Consider the following 19,116-nt stretch of genomic DNA (forward strand, 5'->3'; position numbering starts at 1 on the left):
TATTTTTAATTTTTATTTGGAAACAGGGTCTTGCTAGGTTGATGAGAGTCTCACTACTTGCTGAGGCTGTCCTCAAACCTGCAATCCTCCTGTTTCAGCCTCCCAAATGCTGGGATTACAAGCATGTGCCATCATGCCCAGCTTGGAAAATCACTATTAAATAAAGAAAAAAGATAGTTTTTATCCAATTATAAAACTGTAATTTGTCAGTAAGATCATAAATTGCCTTCAAACAGGCCTCATAAAAATTTAAATAGACATAGTGTATAATTTTCTCCAGATTATATATAGATAGAAATGCAGGACATCATTATAGCTATGGCTAAATTAAAAACAAAATTTTACCTGGGTGTGGTGGTCGCTTGTAATCCTAGAACTTTGTGAGGCTGAGACAGGAGGATTGCAGGTTCCAGGACAGCCTAAGCAATTTAGCAAGATCCTGTTTCAAAATAAAAAGGGATGAGGGTGGAACTCAGAGGTCCCCTGTGCTTATTCCCCAGTAACACACACACACACACACACACACACACACACACACACACAGCCTTAAAACCAAAAGCTATTGGACGTGTAGCTCAGTACTTTGGAAACTTAGATGGTAAGCTCACAGGTTCAAGGACAGCCTCAGCAAATATGGAGACTTATCAACCTAGGTGAGACCCTGTTTCAAAATAAAAATAAAAGTCAGGCTTGGTGGCACACGTTTGTAATCCCAGCAATTAGGGAGGCTGAGACAGGAGGATTGTGGTTCATGGACAGCCTCAGCTACTTGGTGAGGCCCTTTGGAACTCAGTGAGACCCTGTTTCAAAATAAAAAATAAGGCTGAGGGTGTAGCTGAGACGTAGAATGCCCCTGAGTTCCATCCCCAGCACTGCAATAAATAAATAAATAAATAAATAAATAAATAAATAAATCTTTACTGCCCTTTTTTTTGGTGGTACTGGGAATGGAACCCTTCTACCTCCGGGCTACACTCCCAGACCTCAGACCTATTTTATAATTTATTTGCAAACAGGGTCTCTTAAGCCAGCACGGCTGGCTTCGAACTTGCATGATCTTCCTGTCTCTGCCTCCCAAGTGCGGGGATTACAAGCGTGAGCCACCACGCCCAGCTACCCATGTTTTAAAAAGAAACGTTACCTTGCCAGGTCCGTACTGAGGATAACTCGGTTAATGTGAAGTAGACCTCTAACTTAAATCCTTGCATTTTTGACATTGATCCTTAAAATACTTATAAGTTGAACATGACTTACAGTATTATAGAGGCAAAATGAAGGGAAAAGTACCTTAGTAATAACATAAACTTGTCTTTTCTCTGTATCAATATGTAATTTCTTTTTTCTTTTAGTACCTGTTTGAAAATGGTAGAATAGATAACATTTTTACTGAGCCCTATTCCAGATTTATGATTGAACTTACCAAACTTTTGAAAATATGGGAACCTACAATACTTCCTAATGGTAGGATGATTATTTTTTATTTTGTTTTTATAATATGCTTTTTAAATTGCTTAGGTCTTATAATTATCTTTTTATAAAATTGTTCATTTCATATGTCTGTCTTGTTTTATAAGTTTTTGAGAAAAGTCTTTGGTTTATTATTGAATATTATAGTAAAACCAATATTCCTGCAGTGCATGTATAGTTCCATTGCTGAAAACTAAAATGAAGTTTAGAGGCTCTAGTTGCCTATTTAGAAGCGCTGTTCACCTGGTACTGTCAGAAGCTGCACACTTGTTACTGCCTACCAGCGGTGGACCTTTTCCAGGTTATGGACGAGTTATGTTCTCATCCATTATCTTCGACCTTGTACCATCAGAGAAGTCCATAATTAACTCTGCATCTCAGGCTCCTTGGCTGTGAGTGGAGAGGTTGAGTGTTATGCTCATAAATATGTCCCTTTCAGGCAGGCTGCTGGGCACCTTTGAAGCATTTTGATGCTTTTAGCATAAGGAGAGGGGGCTAGGGACATAGATTTGGAAGTGATTAAGTCATATTTGTGGTTAATCTCCCAAGAGTAGACCGCAGGAGCAGCAACAAAGAGGATTGAGAGAATATAAGGAAAGACCTACATTTAAGCATACCATTAGGAAGATGGTTACTTTTCAATAAGAATCCCAGATCAGTTATCCAGAAGTAATCATGTTGATATAAATGAAAAAGGGATAGGAGTGAGACGTCATCTGTCTTAGTAAGACTGAGGCACCTCTAGCAGGAAGTTCTGTTCTCTCCCTGGACAGGAGCTGGTAATGGTTGTCCAGGAGCTGTATCTGGCCTGTTCCCTCTTTTTGTAAGCCATGAACTAAAAATTGTTTTTATACTTTTAAAAGGTTGGAAAGATATGAAATTCAGATTTGTCCAAAAAACAAATTTTACTGGCATATAACCTATCTCTTTGTTTTATATATTATCTTTAGTTCCTTAGTTTTTATAATAATAGTTTTTCAGAGCCTGTATGGTCCACAAAACCTAAAATGTTTACTCTCTGGCACTTCACAGAAAAGCTTGCCCTACTTCCTGATGAGGGAATGCTCAGTGTTTACTAGGTGGAATGCTCTGCCCTCCCTCCAATGCTGGGGGTTAAGTCCGGGGCCTTGTTTATGCTAGGAAAGCACAATATCTCTGAGCCACGCCCCTGCCACCTTCTTTATGGTCTCTCTTTTTCTCCATAAGGAAGGAGGGGGAAAGAGGAACAGCCTTTACCTTATTATATTCTTTACCTAGAATTGAGAGTTTATGTAGTGCTGTGTAGCAGGAGCTCAGTACTGTCTCTTCCCCCTCTGTCCAGGTTACATGTTCTCTCGCATCGAAGAAGAGCATTTGTGGGAGTGCAAACAGCTGGGCGCTTACTCACCAATCGTCCTCTTAAACACCCTCCTTTTTTTCAATACCAAATACTTTCAACTAAAGAATGTTACTGAGCACTTGAAGCTTTCTTTTGCCCATGTGATGAGGCGGACCAGGACTCTGAAGTACAGTACCAAGATGACATATCTGAGGTTCTTCCCACCTTTACAGAAGCAGGAGTCAGAGCCAGGTGTGTGGTGGTGTCTGTGAGGTTTCTCTTTGAAGCCTCATTAGTACTAAAACAGAGTTATTGCAGAGGAGTGATTGTAAATTGTACACACAGGAGAGAGTACTGTAGCTTTCTTTTAACATTTGAATATTTTCCTCTGTTGTCAGGGATATCTTAAAGGCTTACTTCATGAAAGCAATCACTTGCTTCAGCATACTTAAATTGGATTTTAAATTAAAAATACTGGGCCAGCTGTGTGGCGCACGCTTGTAATCCCCGCGCTTGGGAGGCAGAGACAGGAGGATTGCGCAGGTTCAAAACCAGCTGCGCTAGCTTAAGAGACCCTGTTTCTAAATAAAAAAGAAGTATAAAATAGGTCTGGGAGTGTATCCCAGAGGCTGAAGGGTTTCCAGGAACCCCAGTACCACCAAAAAAAAAAAAAAAAGAAAATACTGTACCAGGCATGATAGTGCACATCTATATTCCCAGTACTTGGGATGTTGAGACAGGAGGATCACTGATTCAAGACCAGCCTAAGCAACCTAGTGAGGTCCTCAGTAAAATGGTGAGACCCTTAGTCGGGCGTGGTGGCACACGCTTGTAATCCCCGCGCTTGGGAGGCTGAGACAGGAGGATCGCACGGGTTCGAAGCCAGCCTCAGCTACTTAGTGAGGCTTTCTGCAACTTAGTGAGACCCTGTCTCCATATAAAATTTTAAAAAAAAGGTCTGGGAGTATAGCCCAGGATAGAAAGCCTCTGGATTTCACCCCCAGTGCCACCAAAAAAAAATAAATAAAATAGTGAGACCCTGTCGCAAAAAATAAAAAGGGTGGGGGTATAGCTCAGAGGTAGACTACTCCTGGGTCCAATCCCTAGGACCAAAAAAAAAGAAAAAAAAAAGGAAAGAAAGAAAGAAAATACTTTTTAGAAATACCAGTTCAAGGCCAGGCTTGGTGATGCACGCTTGTAATCCCAGCATTTGGGAGGCTGAAACAGGAAGATCATGGTTCAAGGACAGCCTCAGCTATTAGTGAGGCCCTTTGCAACTCAGTGAGACCCTGTTTCAAAATAAAGAATAAAAATAGGGCTAGGGTGTGTAGCTTGGAGGTAGAATGCCCCTGGGTTCCATCCCCAGTACCACAAGAAGGAGGGAAGGAAGGAAGGAAGGGAAGAAAAGAAAGAAATACCAGTTTAAGAGCCAGGTGTGATGGACCACGCTTGTAATCCCAGTACTTTGGTGGCTGAGGTGGGAGGACTGGAGTTCACCAACAACCTCAGCTACTTTAGTGAGACCCTGTTTCAAAATAAGAATAAAAAATAAGGTAGGAATATAGCTCAGAGGTAGAATGCCCCTGTACTGCCAAAAAGAAAAAAGAAAAGAAAGAAATACCAATTTGATTGGGTAGAGTCAAAATAATCTACATTTAAATATTTCTCAGGGAATTTAAATATACAACCAGGATGAGAATCACTGATTTCTAGGGATCAGATAAGTGAATTGGTAGGTAAAAGAAATCTGCTTAACTTTTATGTTGTTTCTAATTCTGTCTTTGACCATTTTGTAGTTAATACTGTGAAATTCTGAAAGAACTTAAAAGCCAGCCGAGCGTGGTGGCACACGCTTGTAATCCCAGCATTTGGGAGGCTGAGACTAGAGGATCACGGTTCACGGACAGCCTCAGCTACTTAGTGAGGTCCTTTGCAACTCAGTGAGACCCAGTTTCAAAATAAAGCATAAAAAAATGGGGCCAAGGGTGTAGCTTGGAGGGAGATGTCCTGGGGTTCCATCTCCAGTACTGCTAAAAAAAAAGAACTTAAAAACTGACCTTATACTATACTGCTTTTATACATAGTAAAGTTCACAGTGGCAGTTTTATTAGATGGCTTCATCTATGTTCCAAAAACAGCCTCTTAAATAATAACAGGGTTTGTTGTTGTTGTTGTTGTTGTTGTTGTTGTTGTTGTTAGCTTTTGCAGTACTGAGGCTAGTACCCAGGAATGCTTTTTTATTTTTTTATTTTTGGTGGTGGTGATGGTACTGGGGTTCCTAGAAACCCTTCTACCTCTGGGCTACACTCCCAGACACCTATTTTTTATATTTTTTTATTTGGAAACAGGGTTACAAGCATGTGCCACCATGCCTGGCTTAATTTTTTTTTTATTTTGGGGGGGGTTGTACTGGGGTTCCTGGAAACCCTTCTACCTCCAGGCTACACTCCCAGACCTACTTTACATGTTTTTTGTTGGTTGGTTTTTTTTTTGTTTTGTTTTTTTTTGGAAACAGGGTCTCTTTTTTTGTTTGTTTGTTTGTTTTGGTGGTACTAGGGTTCCTGGAAACCCTTCTACCTCTGGGCTATACTCCCAGACCTATTTTTTATGCTTTTTTATTTGGAAACAGGGTCTCTTAAGCCAGCACAGCTGGCTTCGAACCTGCTCGATCCTCCTGTCTCCGCCTCCCAAGCCGGGGATTACAAGAGTGTGCTACCACGCCCGGCAGCAGGGTCTCTTAAACCAGCAAGGCTGGCTTTTTTTGTTTGTTTGGTGTTTTTTTCTTTGGTGATACTGGGGTAGAACCCAGAGGCTTTCTACCTCCGGGCTATACTCCTAGACCTTTTTTATATTTTATTTGGAAACAGGGTCTCACTAAGTTGCGATCCTCCTGTCTCAGCCTCCCAAACTCGGGGATTACAAGCATGAGCCACCACGCCTGCCCAGCAGCCTGCAAGGCTGGCTTTGAACCAGTGTGATCCTCCTGTCTCCGCCTCCCAAACGGGGTGGTGGGGGTGTATTACAAGCGTGCACCACCACACCTGGCTCTCCAACCTTTTTATCTTTTATTTTGAGCCAGTCTACCTTAGAATTTGTGATCTTTCTGCCTTGGCCTCCGTTCCTTTTTAATGTTTAAAAATTTAATATTGGCATTATAATATAAAACTAGAAATTAAATTTACTAATTTTGGCCAGAATCATAAGTTCTAAAAATGTCCCAAATGATTTGTTAGTTCTAAGAGTCAAATATATATATTTTTTGATGGAACTAGGGATGGAACCCTTCTACCTCCGGGCTACACTCCCAGACCCATTTTATATTTTATTTGGAAACAGGGTCTCTTAAGCCTGCAAGGCTGGCTTCCAACCTGTGCGATCCTCCTGTCTCTGCCTCCCAAGCCTGGGGATTACAAGTGTGCGCCACCACGCCTGGCAAGTCAAGTATATTTTTAATATGAGGATTTAAAATTTCTGAATCCAAAATCTATAAATAATTGTGATGTGAAACTCTGTAGCAAACTGTTTTCAGTTGCTCCTTTTAAATGTACTGTTTTCACCGAGTGTCAATGTTCTATTTCTTTAGTTTTGTTCATATGTAACCTCATTTGTACTCTTACTTGATACTAATTGGAGACAATAAGATATTTCTGCTTTTAGATTAGGTGCTTGACAAAGTTGGTGATAAATTTAGCTTTTCCTAAATAGCAAAGTTTTCTATGTAGCCTTTAAATAGAAAACCAAGGTGAATTTTGTTAAAAGTATTAATGCAGGAAGCTGAGTAAAGTACTGAATAAGCCAGTTGTTTGGAGCAGCTTTAAAAGAAGAAAGCCTTTTCCCTTGGGTTCTCAAGTCCACCAAGTATTAAACATTGAATGAAGAAATGGGAAAGAAACAGCCTTCTTTTCATATCTTTACCCTGGCTTCTTTCTAATAACCCTTGACTTCTGCAAAATTCTACCAATGAGAAAGGGTTTGCTCTTTTCCTATAAAATGATCAACTTACTGAGAATTTTTCCTAAGAAAGATGGCCGTTTCTCACAACAGTGGCACAAATAAAAGTAACTTGAACAAGTGCACCCAGTAGGCAGTGATGCCCAACAGTAGAATTTTCAGATAAAGATGACAACTTATGTCATAAACTCAGCTACAATAGAAGCCCATGTGGAGCACTTTATTCTGCCTTGACCTTGCTGTGGCTTGGGAAGCCTACACCTAATCCAAGTCTCTATCAAACGCTCAGAATAGAGACATAGTCACCAGCACCATACTTTTTGCCATGGTTGCCTCTACTTGGTGATCCACAACCTATAACTCCCACAGGACAGGCACTTTGTTTTGTTTAATGCTATAAACCCAGCCCTTAGGATGAAGACTGGCACATCCATAAGAGTGCAGGAAACACTGTTGAATGAGCAGGTGAAGGGAAGGAGTGCAGAGTTCTGGCTGTAAAGCAAAGCTCATTGGGTGTCTTGACACTTGAAATACAGACTTTTGTAATTTATGGTTATTTCCTGTCTCAAGATAAACTAACTGTTGGCAAGAGGAAACGAAATGAAGATGATGAGGTCCCGATGGGTGTGGAGATGGCAGAGAATACTGACAACCCGCTCAGGTGTCCAGTCCGACTTTATGAGTTTTACCTGTCAAAATGGTAAGTGATCTCTCTTTGTACTCAGTATAGTGGACTTCAGACCTCAGTCAACACAGTGTGGGTTTGATGCCTGAATATTAGAAATGTTGCTGCTTGTGACCTTAAGCAGGGATTTTCCTCTAATTTCATTATTTCTTCATTCTCATATCTGCCTAATTTTGAATAAAAGAATAGATTGCCTTGATAGTACCCCAAATTTTCTGAAAAGCAAGAATCACTGCCTGTGCTTGATATTTATAAGTATTACCCAGCCTTTTAAAGTACTGAAATTTTTGTCAGATATGGTAGCACACACCTGTAATCCCAGTACTTAGGAGGATAACACTGGAGGAACACAGGTTCAAGGCTAGCCTTAGCAATGTAGTACGTCAGTGTATGTGTGTGTCTCTGTCTCTCCCACTCTCGCTCGCTGACTCGCTCACAGAGGGCCTCACTAAGTAGCTGAGGCTGGCTATGAACCTGAGATCCTCCTGTCTTAGCCTCTCAAGTATTGGGATTACAAGCATGTACCACCATGCCTGGCTAGTAAGATTCTTAACAACCTAGTGAGACCCTGTTTCAAAACAAAAGTGCTGAGGGGTATAGCCTGGAGGTAAAATACCTCTAGGTTCAATCCCCAGTACCAAAAAATTGATTTTTTTTTCCCCTGAGTTTTTTTCTTTTTGTTTTGTTTTGTTTATGATACTGGGGATTAAACACATGGGCATTCTACCTCTGAGTTATATCCAGTTATACCCCTAGCCCCATTTTACTTTATTTATTTATTATTATTATTATTATTATTATTATTATTATTATTATTATTATTATTTTTGGTGGTACTGGGGTTCCTGGAAGCCCTTCTCCCTCCGGGCTACACTTCCAGAACTATTTTTACATTTTTATTTGGAAACAGGGTCTCCTAAACCAGCGTACGTGGCTGGCTTCGAACCTGCGTGATCCTCCTGTCTCCGCCTCCCAAGCTCCGGGATTACAAGCGTGCCGGGCGTGGTGGCGCACACTTGTAATCCCTGTGCTTGGGAGGCGGAGACAGGAGGATCGTGCAGGTTTGAAGCCAGCCATGCTGGCTTAAGAGACCCTGTTTCAAAAATATATAATAGGTCTGAGAGTGTAGCCCGGAGGTAGAAGGGCTTCCAGGAACCCCAGTACCACCAAAAAAAAAAAAAAAAAAAAAAAAAAAACAACAGATACTAGGGATTGAAGTTATACTCCCAACCCAATTTTATCTGTTATTTTGGAACAGGGCCTCGCTAAATTGCAGAGGGCCTCGCTTAGTTGCTGAACCTGGCTTCAAACCTTTGATCCTCCTGTCTCAGCCTCCCAAGTACTGGTATTATCAGAGTGACACCACATCTGGTTGGTTGGTTTGTTTGTTTGTTTGTTTGTTTTATTTTTGCGGGTCTGGGGGTGGAACCCAGGGGCATTCACTTCTGAGCTACGCCTCCTGCCCTATATTTTATTCTTTATTTTGAAACAGGGTCTCACTAAGTTACGGAGTATTTTTTATTTTTTGAAACAGCATCTTTCTAAGTTACTTTAAGCTGTCTTCAAACCTACAATCTGCCTGTCTCAGCCTCTCAAGTACTGGGATATCAAGTGTGTACCACTGAACTCATCCTTTTTATTTTTTATTTTGAAACAGGGTCTCACTAAGTGCCCAGGTTAGTCTCAAACTTGTAATCTTCCTGCCTCAGCCTCCTGAGTCACTGGGATTAAAGGAGTATATCACTGTACCCAGGAGAATTGAAAACTTTTTAAGTGGTCCTTTTCTAGAGGCATTTGAGTATCAAATTGTATGAGCCATGCTAAAGCAATTTTTTTTCTTAAAAAAAAATAAGGTTGGCTACATTTTCCTTGTGCTATTAAATGTCCTTAAGTATCATTTAGGATACTGGGCACTTAGGATACATGGTTCTTGGCCATAGTGTCCCATGAGTTGACTTTTTGGTTGTACCTAATATTTAAGTACTAAAGTCTGATTTTTCACTTTGTCTTACCTTAATGTACTCACTTTCAACCTAATATGACTTTTTTTTTTTTTTTTTTGGTGGTACTGGGGTTCCTGGAAGCCCTTCTACCTCCGGGCTACACTCCCAGACCTATTTTTACATTTTTATATTTGGAAACAGGGTCTCCTAAGCCAACGCGCGCGGCTGGCTTTGAACCTGCGCGATCCTCCTGTCTCTGCCTCCCAAGCGCGGGGATTACAAGCGTGCGCCGCCACGCCCGGCATGACTTTTTGAGTGTATAAAAAAATGTGGAGTTAGAAGTCACTCCGGGGAAGCCAGGCGTGGTGGCACACCCTTGTAATCTCAGCATTTGGGAGGCTGAGACAGAAAGATCACGGTTTGTGGCCAGCCTCAGCTACTTAGTGAGGCCCTTTGTAACTCAGTGAGATCCTGTTTTCAAAACAAAGAGTTAAAAATAGGGTATAGCTCAGAGGTAGAACGCCCCTGAGTTCTATCTCCAGTACCACACACACACACACACAAAAAGTTACTCTGGGGAGAAAAATGTCAAGAAACCTTTTTATCCCTGTGGTTATGTTGTTTATCTATGATGGTGAGTCACAATGGAAAGAATTGAGAGTCTTTATATAAAAGAATACTTAATATTTCCTGTACTTTCTGATCCCTAATTTTCTTTTTTTCTCCCGTGGATAGTTCTGAAAGTGTGAAACAGAGGAATGATGTGTTTTACCTTCAGCCTGAGCGCGCCTGTGTCCCGAATAGCCCCATGTGGTACTCCACATTCCCGATAGACCCTGGTACCCTGGACACCATGTTAACACGTATTCTCATGGTGAGGGAAGTCCATGAAGAACTTGCCAAAGCCAAATCTGAAGACTCTGATGTTGAATTATCAGATTAAGACGGAAGTGAGGTTCCTATTTTCATACACATGGGTATGCACCAAACTGTGAATGCATCCAGCTGTTGGAAAGCGCTGTATAAGTCCAGGTCCTCTCGACTTCATTATGAGACTGGGAAAGCAATGCCTCGTGAGCCACGGTGTGGACGGAAAAGGAAAGCTGAAGGGAAGAATCCGAACTGAGAAGTATTCTTTGGCAGTGATAGAGTTCTTAGACATCTTCAGATTGACTAACCAATTTCTCTGAGTGGTGCATAATATTATTTTGTTCGGGAATAACAAATTGTGGAATATTTTTAAGGAAAACTGTTGTATAAAACTCTACCATAGTAACCTTAGACCTTAGAGAGGTGGCTTTGGAGTGAGACCTTGGCTACTTGAGCAAGCCCTCCTTAAAAGCAAGCTCTCTATAAAAGTCAGGGGAGAAATCAGTACAGAGCTGAGAGTAACACCATATGAGGACTGTGGGACCCAGGCGTGAAGACCCAGTAAAAATACTCAACTTTTTAAAAAAGATAGTGAAATGATCTTGATTTTGATTTTCACTGCCAAGCCAATTATGTGAAGGATAGAAGCCTCAAGTACTTGTATCATGGGTCCCTCACATCAGGGAAAATGACTTTCACTCCTGTTCACATAATAATGTGTCCCTTTCATTTTCTGGGTCTAGCCTTCTCAGCTGTGGGTCAGGACGTGGGTAACCAAGGTAAAGGGGATAATATTCCATAAACTCTTCTGCACACAGGAATCTGTGGAGCCCATCAGACCCCAAGTGTCTCGAAACCTCTGTGGAGGACCCAGTGACCACCCACTTGTCTGGGTGCCGCTGTGTTGCTGCTGCCGTGGCCTGAGCTGTGCCGCACAGGGACGGGGCTCTCCTTTGTTTTCATTTTTCCCAATGGCAGCTTTTTCTCCCCTTGTTTTACCTTCTATTTCCCAAATGATTCCTCTTATTTTGTCTTTTGCACCAGTTTTTGGAGACCCTTGTCATTTCTAAAAAAACAGTCTCTCTCCTTAACTCTGGCAAACCCCGTGGGCAATTCCACAAAGACACAGTATTACTTAGGTGTTCGAATTATGGTAGAAAAGGTCTTCGTAGGTTCCTGTGTAAAGCATTTGGAAGATGACCTTGTTGCCCTAAGAAACTTGAAAAATAGGGCTTCAGGGGTAAGGATACAAAGACATCGACTGTCTTGCATATCCTGCTGGTCTTCTTATAGCATTATTCCAAACTCTAGCTGTTTTCGTAGTTCCCTGAGGACTTCAAGTCATAGGTGTGCGTGACACATCTCCTTCCTCGCCGTTCTCAGTCCCCCAGTGTTCTGAATCACAGCTTTTATGATACCGGCCAATCACTGAACTTCTTTAGCTGAGTTTAACTTAGCCTTATGCTAAAATTGAGATGTGTTTAAAAGTTTCTTAGAAAGTTTTAACTTTGTAAGACTTTTCAGTATGTCCCATATTTTAGGTGGGGATGGCGTTTTTGTTTGTTGAAACAAATGAAAATCATTTAACTATAATAATTTTAAAGTGGGCCTTTTGACATTGTGTACTTGTTGCTTCTGTCCCTCTGCCTGTAACAAATCTCACTTTAGTTACCAAGAACTGTGTGAAAGAAGTAAATCTGCCCCGATTCTGTGCGATTTATTCCATCTGTATTGTCATTTCTGACTGGAAAACATCTTACATCCAGACCTTGTTAAATTGGAGAAAAAACAATTGGTTTGTCTGATAAGTCTGCCAATAAACCATACAGAAACATCAGGTGTAATAGTCCCGCTATACAAATTTTATGGTTTGTATATTCACTAACATTTTCCCCATCTGTAGTTGTATGAAAAAAATAATATTAGCATAGTAGATAAATTGTTATAAAATATCAGAAAGAAAAAAAAAATCTGTACTGAGAATAACCAACACCCAGATAAATGACTGTATCAGGATTCCATCTGCATGTTAGTACACAGAGTTGCCCAGAACCCTAATTTGTAAGAGAAAATACTGATTATTGGTCATTCTTCATAAGTGTAGCTGTTGATGTTGTGTCCACTTGTTTGCTTTTTAAATTTTATTAAAATTGTATAAAATTACATATTTTTCCCCGGGAGAGAAAAAACATCAAACAAAAAAGAAACAAATCATCCTTTCTGTTCTTTTGGTTTTTAACCACTTTTGGGTTTTCCCTTTGCAGAAACCACAGAAATATTCCCTTAGAATAAAATAGTATATTTGTATTTGATGGGTGAATTCTTTTTTCTTTATGTCTTGAAAGAAGTTAAATCTTTTTTCTATTTGGCCTTAGTGTTATGACCCAGCAGATAGGAAATTTACAAAGAAAAAGTGCAATTTTCAGAGAGAGAAAAAATTATTTGACTTTTATTCAATCCAGTAAACACTGTTTCATTGCTGAGTCCTTTCATATTTTTCCTTTTTTCCAAAAGCCTTGTTTACATTTTTACTCAGTTCACTGGCCATATTCAAAACCCCAACAACTAAAAATGTCAGGTATCATGTATTTATTCAATTTCAGGCAAAAAAAAAAATTCCCCTCAGTACTGAAGATCGAATCTAGGAGCATTCTTACCTCTGAGCTACAACCCAGCCCTTTTATGTTTATTTTCTTATTTTGAAACGGTCTCGCTAAGTTGCTGAGGCTGGCATCAACTATGTGATCCTCCTGGCTCTGCCTCCCAAGTACTAGGCTTACAGGTATGTCAGAAGGAGCACATGCATCATAAATGCCCTTAATCTGAAATTTCTCTTCTTTGATCACTTTAGCATCGGTGTACCTGTCTCATTGGAACCTCCCCACGTGTATTAGCAGGGCTCCCTGGGAAGATGGGTGCATGTCCCCCTGCCTTGCAGCTGTCAGTGACCAAGGAACCAACGCGATGGTGGCAGAGCCGAGTTTACAGGCCACACCTGTCAGGGAAGACGGCCGCCCCTGCCTGCCCCTGGCCCGCAGCTGCAGTGTGGCTCTCACTGAGCCGGCTTTGCACGTCAGGGAAAGCGCGGCGATCGGGCCACTGGCCCTGGGCTGAGCATGAGCCCAGGCCTTCACATAAGAAAGGAACTTTCCATCTTCCTTAAGCTATTGTTATTTGGTGCCCATTCAAGTAGCCAAATCCCAGTATCTTTTTCTTTTATCCCTGATGTTCATGATTGAACCCAAGGACATTCTAACTTTGAGTTACACCCTCAACCTTTATTTATTTATTTATTATTTATTTATTTATTTATTTATTTATTTATTTTTGCGGGTCTGGGAGTGGAACCCAGGGGCATTTGACCTTCGAGCTATACCCCTTCCCCTATTTTTTAATTCTTTTTTTTTTTTTTTTTTTTTTGGTGGTACTGTAATTCCTGGAAGCCCTTCTACCTCTGGGCTACACTCCCAGACCTATTTTATATTTTTTTATTTTTGGAAACAGGGTCTCTTAAGCCAGCACGGCTGGCTTCGAACCTGTGCGATCCTCCTGTCTCCGCCTCCCAAGTGTGGGGATTACAGGTGTGCGCCACTATCGTCCCCTAAGACTCCGACCCTCAGGGACTTAGAGAACGACACAGACACCTCTTCAGCTGAAACATGAATTCTTCTTTAATGGATCCTTAATATGTCTCTTCTTCTTCCTCTATGTCTCAATATGTCTCTTCTTCCTTCTTTCATGCATACAGCAAGCACAATATATATCAGCATCATAATCCCTCCCTCTATTCCCTACCAACCCCAAGCTTCCCACAGCTAGGGCATGCACATTTCTGACTCTCTCATAGGCAGGCTGGTGGTAGCACGAGGCGCTGCGTCACTGATCATTCTGCAGGCACGTAGCATGGCACACTGCGCATGCTCAAGGAGACATCCATCTTGTGAGTCTTATGACTTGGCTGCAAGCCTAGGCGCCATCTTGAGTCCACGCTGGCAATAAGCCTGGGTGCCATCTCGGTCCAGCCGAGTGGGCCCCGACATGCCACCACGCCTGGCTTTTCAGCCTTTATTTTGGAACAGGGTCTCTTTAAATTTCTGAGGGTCTTGCTAAGTTGCTGAGGCTGGTCTCAAACCCTACTTCTGTGTCAGCCTCCCGTGTCTTGGGATTGGATTACAGGCGTGTGCCACCTCTCCTGGCTCACACCAGTACCCTAATGCACACACTTTACTCACTGCCTTATTACTGATTAACAGTGGGAAGTTCTGATCACAACTCTAAGGAAAAATTAAATGAAAAACATCAGTTTTGGAAGAGGAGAAATAAATTATTATTTTTAGAAGTCCAGGAACGCCTCTGTATACAAGAGGGGAATCGATCGAGTTTTGTTTTTGTGGTGCTGGGAGATTAAGCCTAGGGACATTCTATCACTGAGCTACATCTCAGTCCCATTTGATTTTTTATTTTGAAACAATTGCCTACAGTCTCACTGAATTATTGAGGCTGGCTTCAAACCTGCAGTCCTTCCGTTTCAGATCCAGGTACTGGGATTACAGGTGTGCACCATCTGGCCCAACGAGCTAGTTAAGCCTGACAAGTTAAAATTTGTAAAGCTGGCTCTGGTGGTGCACGCTTGTAATCTCAGAGGCAAAGATGGGAGGATCACACAGGTTCAAAGCCAGCCTCAGCTACTTAGGCTCTCAGCAATTTAGTGAGACCCTGTTTCCAAAAAATATATAAAATAGGTCTGGGGGTGTAGCCCGGAGGCAGAAGGCCTCTGAGGTCCATCCCCAGTACCACCCCCAAAAAAAAATTCTAGCTTTTTTTTTATAAGAACACTAACCTATTAGGTAATATAATTGAAACTATCTACAGTAGCAACAAAACTGTAAAAGTAGATGTAACACACAAGAGCCCCCCTGCGCCTGTGTTGTAGTAGATGGTATTAGAAAACTGGCATTTTACATGGAGGAAAATAAAACAAGATCCCTAATATTCAGAACTGGAATCGACTGAATTAAAGACCTAGGTGAAAGGGAAAGTATACAGTTAATGAGTACAGGGGAGTACAGGTGCAGGTTGCTGCTGCACCTGCAGCTGAGTGGGGACAGGAGTAGTACTGGAGCATGAAACGGTCTCAGCTTCCTAAGGCTTGAAACTGCAATCCTGTCTCGGCCTCCCAGTTACTGAGATTACACCTGCAATACCCATAAGCCACTGCACGCAGCTGAGCTACTTAAATCAAATCCCAGCCAGGCATGGTGGCACACACCTGTAATCCCAGTACTTGGGAGGTTGAGACAGTAGGATCCCAGGTTAGAGGCCAGCCTTGGCAATTAAGCACTCTGCAGTTTAGTGATACCCTGTTTCAAGAATAAAAAATAGAAGCCATGCATGGTGGCGCACGCTTGTAATCCAGCATTTGGGAGGCTGAGACCAGAGGATCGTGGTTCGCGGACAGCCTCAGCTACTTAGTTAGGCTCTTTGCAACTCAGTGAGACTGTTTCAAAATAAAGAATAAAAAATTGGGCAGAGGGTGTAGCTTGGAGGTTGAATACCCCTGGGTTCCATCCCCAGACCTGCAATAAATAAATAAAAATGAAAAATAGAGCTGGGAGTGTAGCTTGGAGGTAGAATGTCCCTGGGTTCAGTAGCTTGGAGGTAGAATGTCCCTGGGTTCAATCCCCAGTACTGGAAAAAAATGAAAGTCTGGTGTCAGCCAGGTGTGGTGGCGCACACTTGTAATCCCAGTATGTGGGAGGCTGAGACGAGGATCGCAGGTTGAAAGCCGGCCTTAGCCACTTAGGGAAGCTCTCTGCAACTTAGACCCTGTTTCCAAGTGAAAAATAGGGCTGGGGGCGTAGCTCAGAGGTAGAAATGTCCCTGGGTTCAACCCTCAGTCTCACACACACACACACACACACACACACCACACGCGCGCGCCTGGTGCTTGGTGCTTCTTGTTCCTTTGTAATTGAGTCCCCATCCGAGCTTTCAGAAATTTTTGTCTTTCACTAAAATGCTTCTGGTTTCACATTTTCCTTCCTCCTCACTCTGTTCTTTCACCACTTCTTCAAATATTTCCTCTGCTTTTTCCCGCCCTCCCCGGCTCCCGCTCTGACTCCGTCCAGGCCGCTCTGTTGTGTTGCCACCGCTGCACCTTTTTCTGCTTGCTTTTGTGAAGACCTCAGTGTACTGCTCCAGCTTTCCCACTGTTTGAGCTGTATCCATTAAGTTTTTCACATTTAATATTTCTACTTCTTTTTCAAATCGCTAGGAGAATGCCGGGTGTGGTGGCGCACGCTTGTAATCCCAGCATTCGGGAGGCTGAGACCTGGAGGATCACGATTCGCAGGCAGCCTCATCATCTACTTAGTGAGGCCCTCTGCAACTCAGTGAGACCCGGTTTCAAAATAAAGAATAAAAAAAAAAAAAAAATAGGGCAGGGGGTGTAGCTCGGAGGTCAAATGCCCCTGGGATCCATCCCCAGACCTGCAAAAATTAACAAACTAAAAACAAATCGCTAGGAGTTTCCTATTTATATTGTGTCTCTGTCTCTCAGTGCTGAAGATTGAACCCAGGGGCATTCAACCTCCGAGCTACACCCCCTGCCCAATTTTGTATTCTTTATTTTGAAACCGGGTCTCACTGAGTTGCAGAGGGCCTAAGTAGCTGAGGCTGTCCGCGAACCGCGATCCTCTGGTCTCAGCCTCCCGAATGCTGGGACTACAAGCGTGCACCACCAGGCCCAGCTTCCATTTTACTTTTCTATTTTATTTTCTTTGGACATGGTCTCACCACGTTGCTGACAGCCTCATTAAGTTTCTCAGGCTGGCTTTGAAACGGTGATGCTCCTGTTTCAGCCTCTCAAGTACTGGAATCACAGGCGTGTGCCCCATGTTTGGCTTTGCCTCACCATGAATTCTTGGACAGTACAGTTGCTGGGCGTGGGGCTGGTGGTGCTCCTCACGGGGCAGCTGGCTGTTCCAGCCTGTGAGCGCTTGTTCCCTCCGCACCAGCTCCTCTGTCTGGTCATGTCTTTTGGTGAAGGGCCGTAGCAGCCCCTGTGTTGTCCCTACCAGAGCTTAACACACAGAATGACCTCTGGCACCGCTCTCCCAGCAACTGCTCAGATTCCCCTGCAGAGCATTGGGCAGCTGCAGGACCTGGAAGGGGTGCAGCTCCCAGGGGCCACCGGCCGAGCAGAGCCTCAGCTGCCCCATGCAGCCCGAGCTCGCCCTGGCCGGTCGTAGCCTGCGTTTCCCCCCATGTCTGCTCCCCCTTCAGCGTGTAATATCCTGGTCTCAGGGGTGCTCAGAGGGTTTGGGGATCTTCTCTTCTTTTGGCTTGGGTTCACTTGGTGTCTGAAATGCAGAAGGTTGCCTTGTTTACTAAATCAGAGAGCTATCTGGCTTTTCCAAAGAGCACCATGTTCCTCTTTGGGGAAGGGAGCCAGTAGCTACATCATGATTTTCTATCTTCTGTTGGCCTTTTATTTTCAGTCTTTCAGTGTCAAATCTAAGTGTCTCTCATATAAATATTTGCAATGATATACGCTCTGTTAAACTTCTTTTCGAGGGTAGTGGTTTTACAATCCAGTCTGACAATTCTGCCCATGACGTGGTGAAACGTTTTACTTAACTTTTTTACTGAGGATTCGCACAGGACACAATGAGCTACATTCTCATTTTTTTTTAAATTTTTGAGATAGGGTCTCACTAAGATTCTAAGACTCTCAGATTAGCCTCAAACTTGTAATCCTCTTGCTCCAACCTTCCAAGTCATTAGAATTATGAGGTGAGATTTTTTTTTTTTTTTTTTTTTTACTGATTGTTGTTTATATGGTACTGAGGATTGAGCCCAGGGACATTTTACTTCCAAGCCACACACCCCAGCCTTATTATTTTTTAATTTGGAAACAGGATCTTGACAAATTACTGAGGCTATCATCGAACCTGTGATCCTCCTGTCTCAGCCTCCCAAGTACTGGGATTATAGGTGTGTGCCACTGCACCTGGCTTTAGTATAAGCGCTACTAAAGCAAACACTACTTGTGTCTTTTTGTTTTTTGTGGTACTGGGGTGGAACCCAGGGGCTTTTCTACCTCTGGGCTACACTCCCAGACCTATTTCATACTTTATTTGGAAACAGGGTCTCACTAAGTTACTGAGAGCATCACTAAGTAGCTGAGGCTGGCTTTGACACTGTGTGATCCTCCTGTCTCTCAGCCTCTGAAGCGCGGGGATTAAGTGTCCTCCACCATGGCCGGCTACTCATGACTTAAATGCTGTTTTTTTTACCTCTCCATTCCTGCTTCCTGTTTGGTTGGCTGAAATATTTTTTTTCTTTGGCTTAGATGGTATATATTCTAAGTCTGGGTTTCTTAATATTTATAATAATGTAACATGCCTGGTTTATTTATTATTATTATTATTATTATTATTATTATTACTATTATTATTTTGGTGGTACTGGGGGTGGACTCCAGAGGCTTTCTACCTCCGGACTTTACTTCCAGACCTATTTTATATTTTATTTGAAAACAGGGTCTCACTAAGTTGCTGAGAGCCTCACTAAGTAGCTGAGGCTGGCTTCAAACCTGAGTGATCCTCCTGTCTCAGCCTCCCAAGCACTGGGATTACAGCGTGCACCACCATGCTCGGGTTTTTATTTTTGGTGGTACTGGGGATGAAACTCAGGGAACTTAAACCTCCGGGCTACACCCCCTGCCCTATTTTTTATTCTTTATTTTGAAACGGTCTCACTGAGTTGCAGAGGGCCTCACTACGTAGCTGAGGCCGTCTGCGAACCGCGATCCTCTGGTCTCAGCCTCCCGAATGCTGGGATTACAAGCGTGCGCCACCACACCCGGCTGTTAGCCAGCA

The 19,116-nt window shown here is 42.6% G+C and overlaps 1 protein-coding gene across 3 annotated transcripts in view; it reads left to right on the forward strand.

Moving 5' to 3' along the window:
* Positions 1–10,307, forward strand: part of ZMYM4 (zinc finger MYM-type containing 4) — a gene marked incomplete at both ends in the record, with an annotated part of 171,371 nt that extends 161,064 nt beyond the window's left edge. For all 3 annotated transcript variants that reach the window (XM_080691095.1, XM_080691096.1, XM_080691097.1), the window contains 4 exons: positions 1,350–1,461; positions 2,789–3,037; positions 7,307–7,436; positions 10,100–10,307. In XM_080691095.1, coding sequence (XP_080547221.1) covers positions 1,350–1,461; positions 2,789–3,037; positions 7,307–7,436; positions 10,100–10,307 — 699 coding nt within the window. The remainder of the gene's footprint in view (positions 1–1,349; positions 1,462–2,788; positions 3,038–7,306; positions 7,437–10,099) is intronic.
* Positions 10,308–19,116: the final 8,809 nt, after the last annotated feature.

Source organism: Muscardinus avellanarius, assembly GCF_963383645.1.
Source record: "Muscardinus avellanarius genome assembly, chromosome: 3".
NCBI classification, from domain to species: Eukaryota; Metazoa; Chordata; class Mammalia; order Rodentia; family Gliridae; genus Muscardinus; species Muscardinus avellanarius.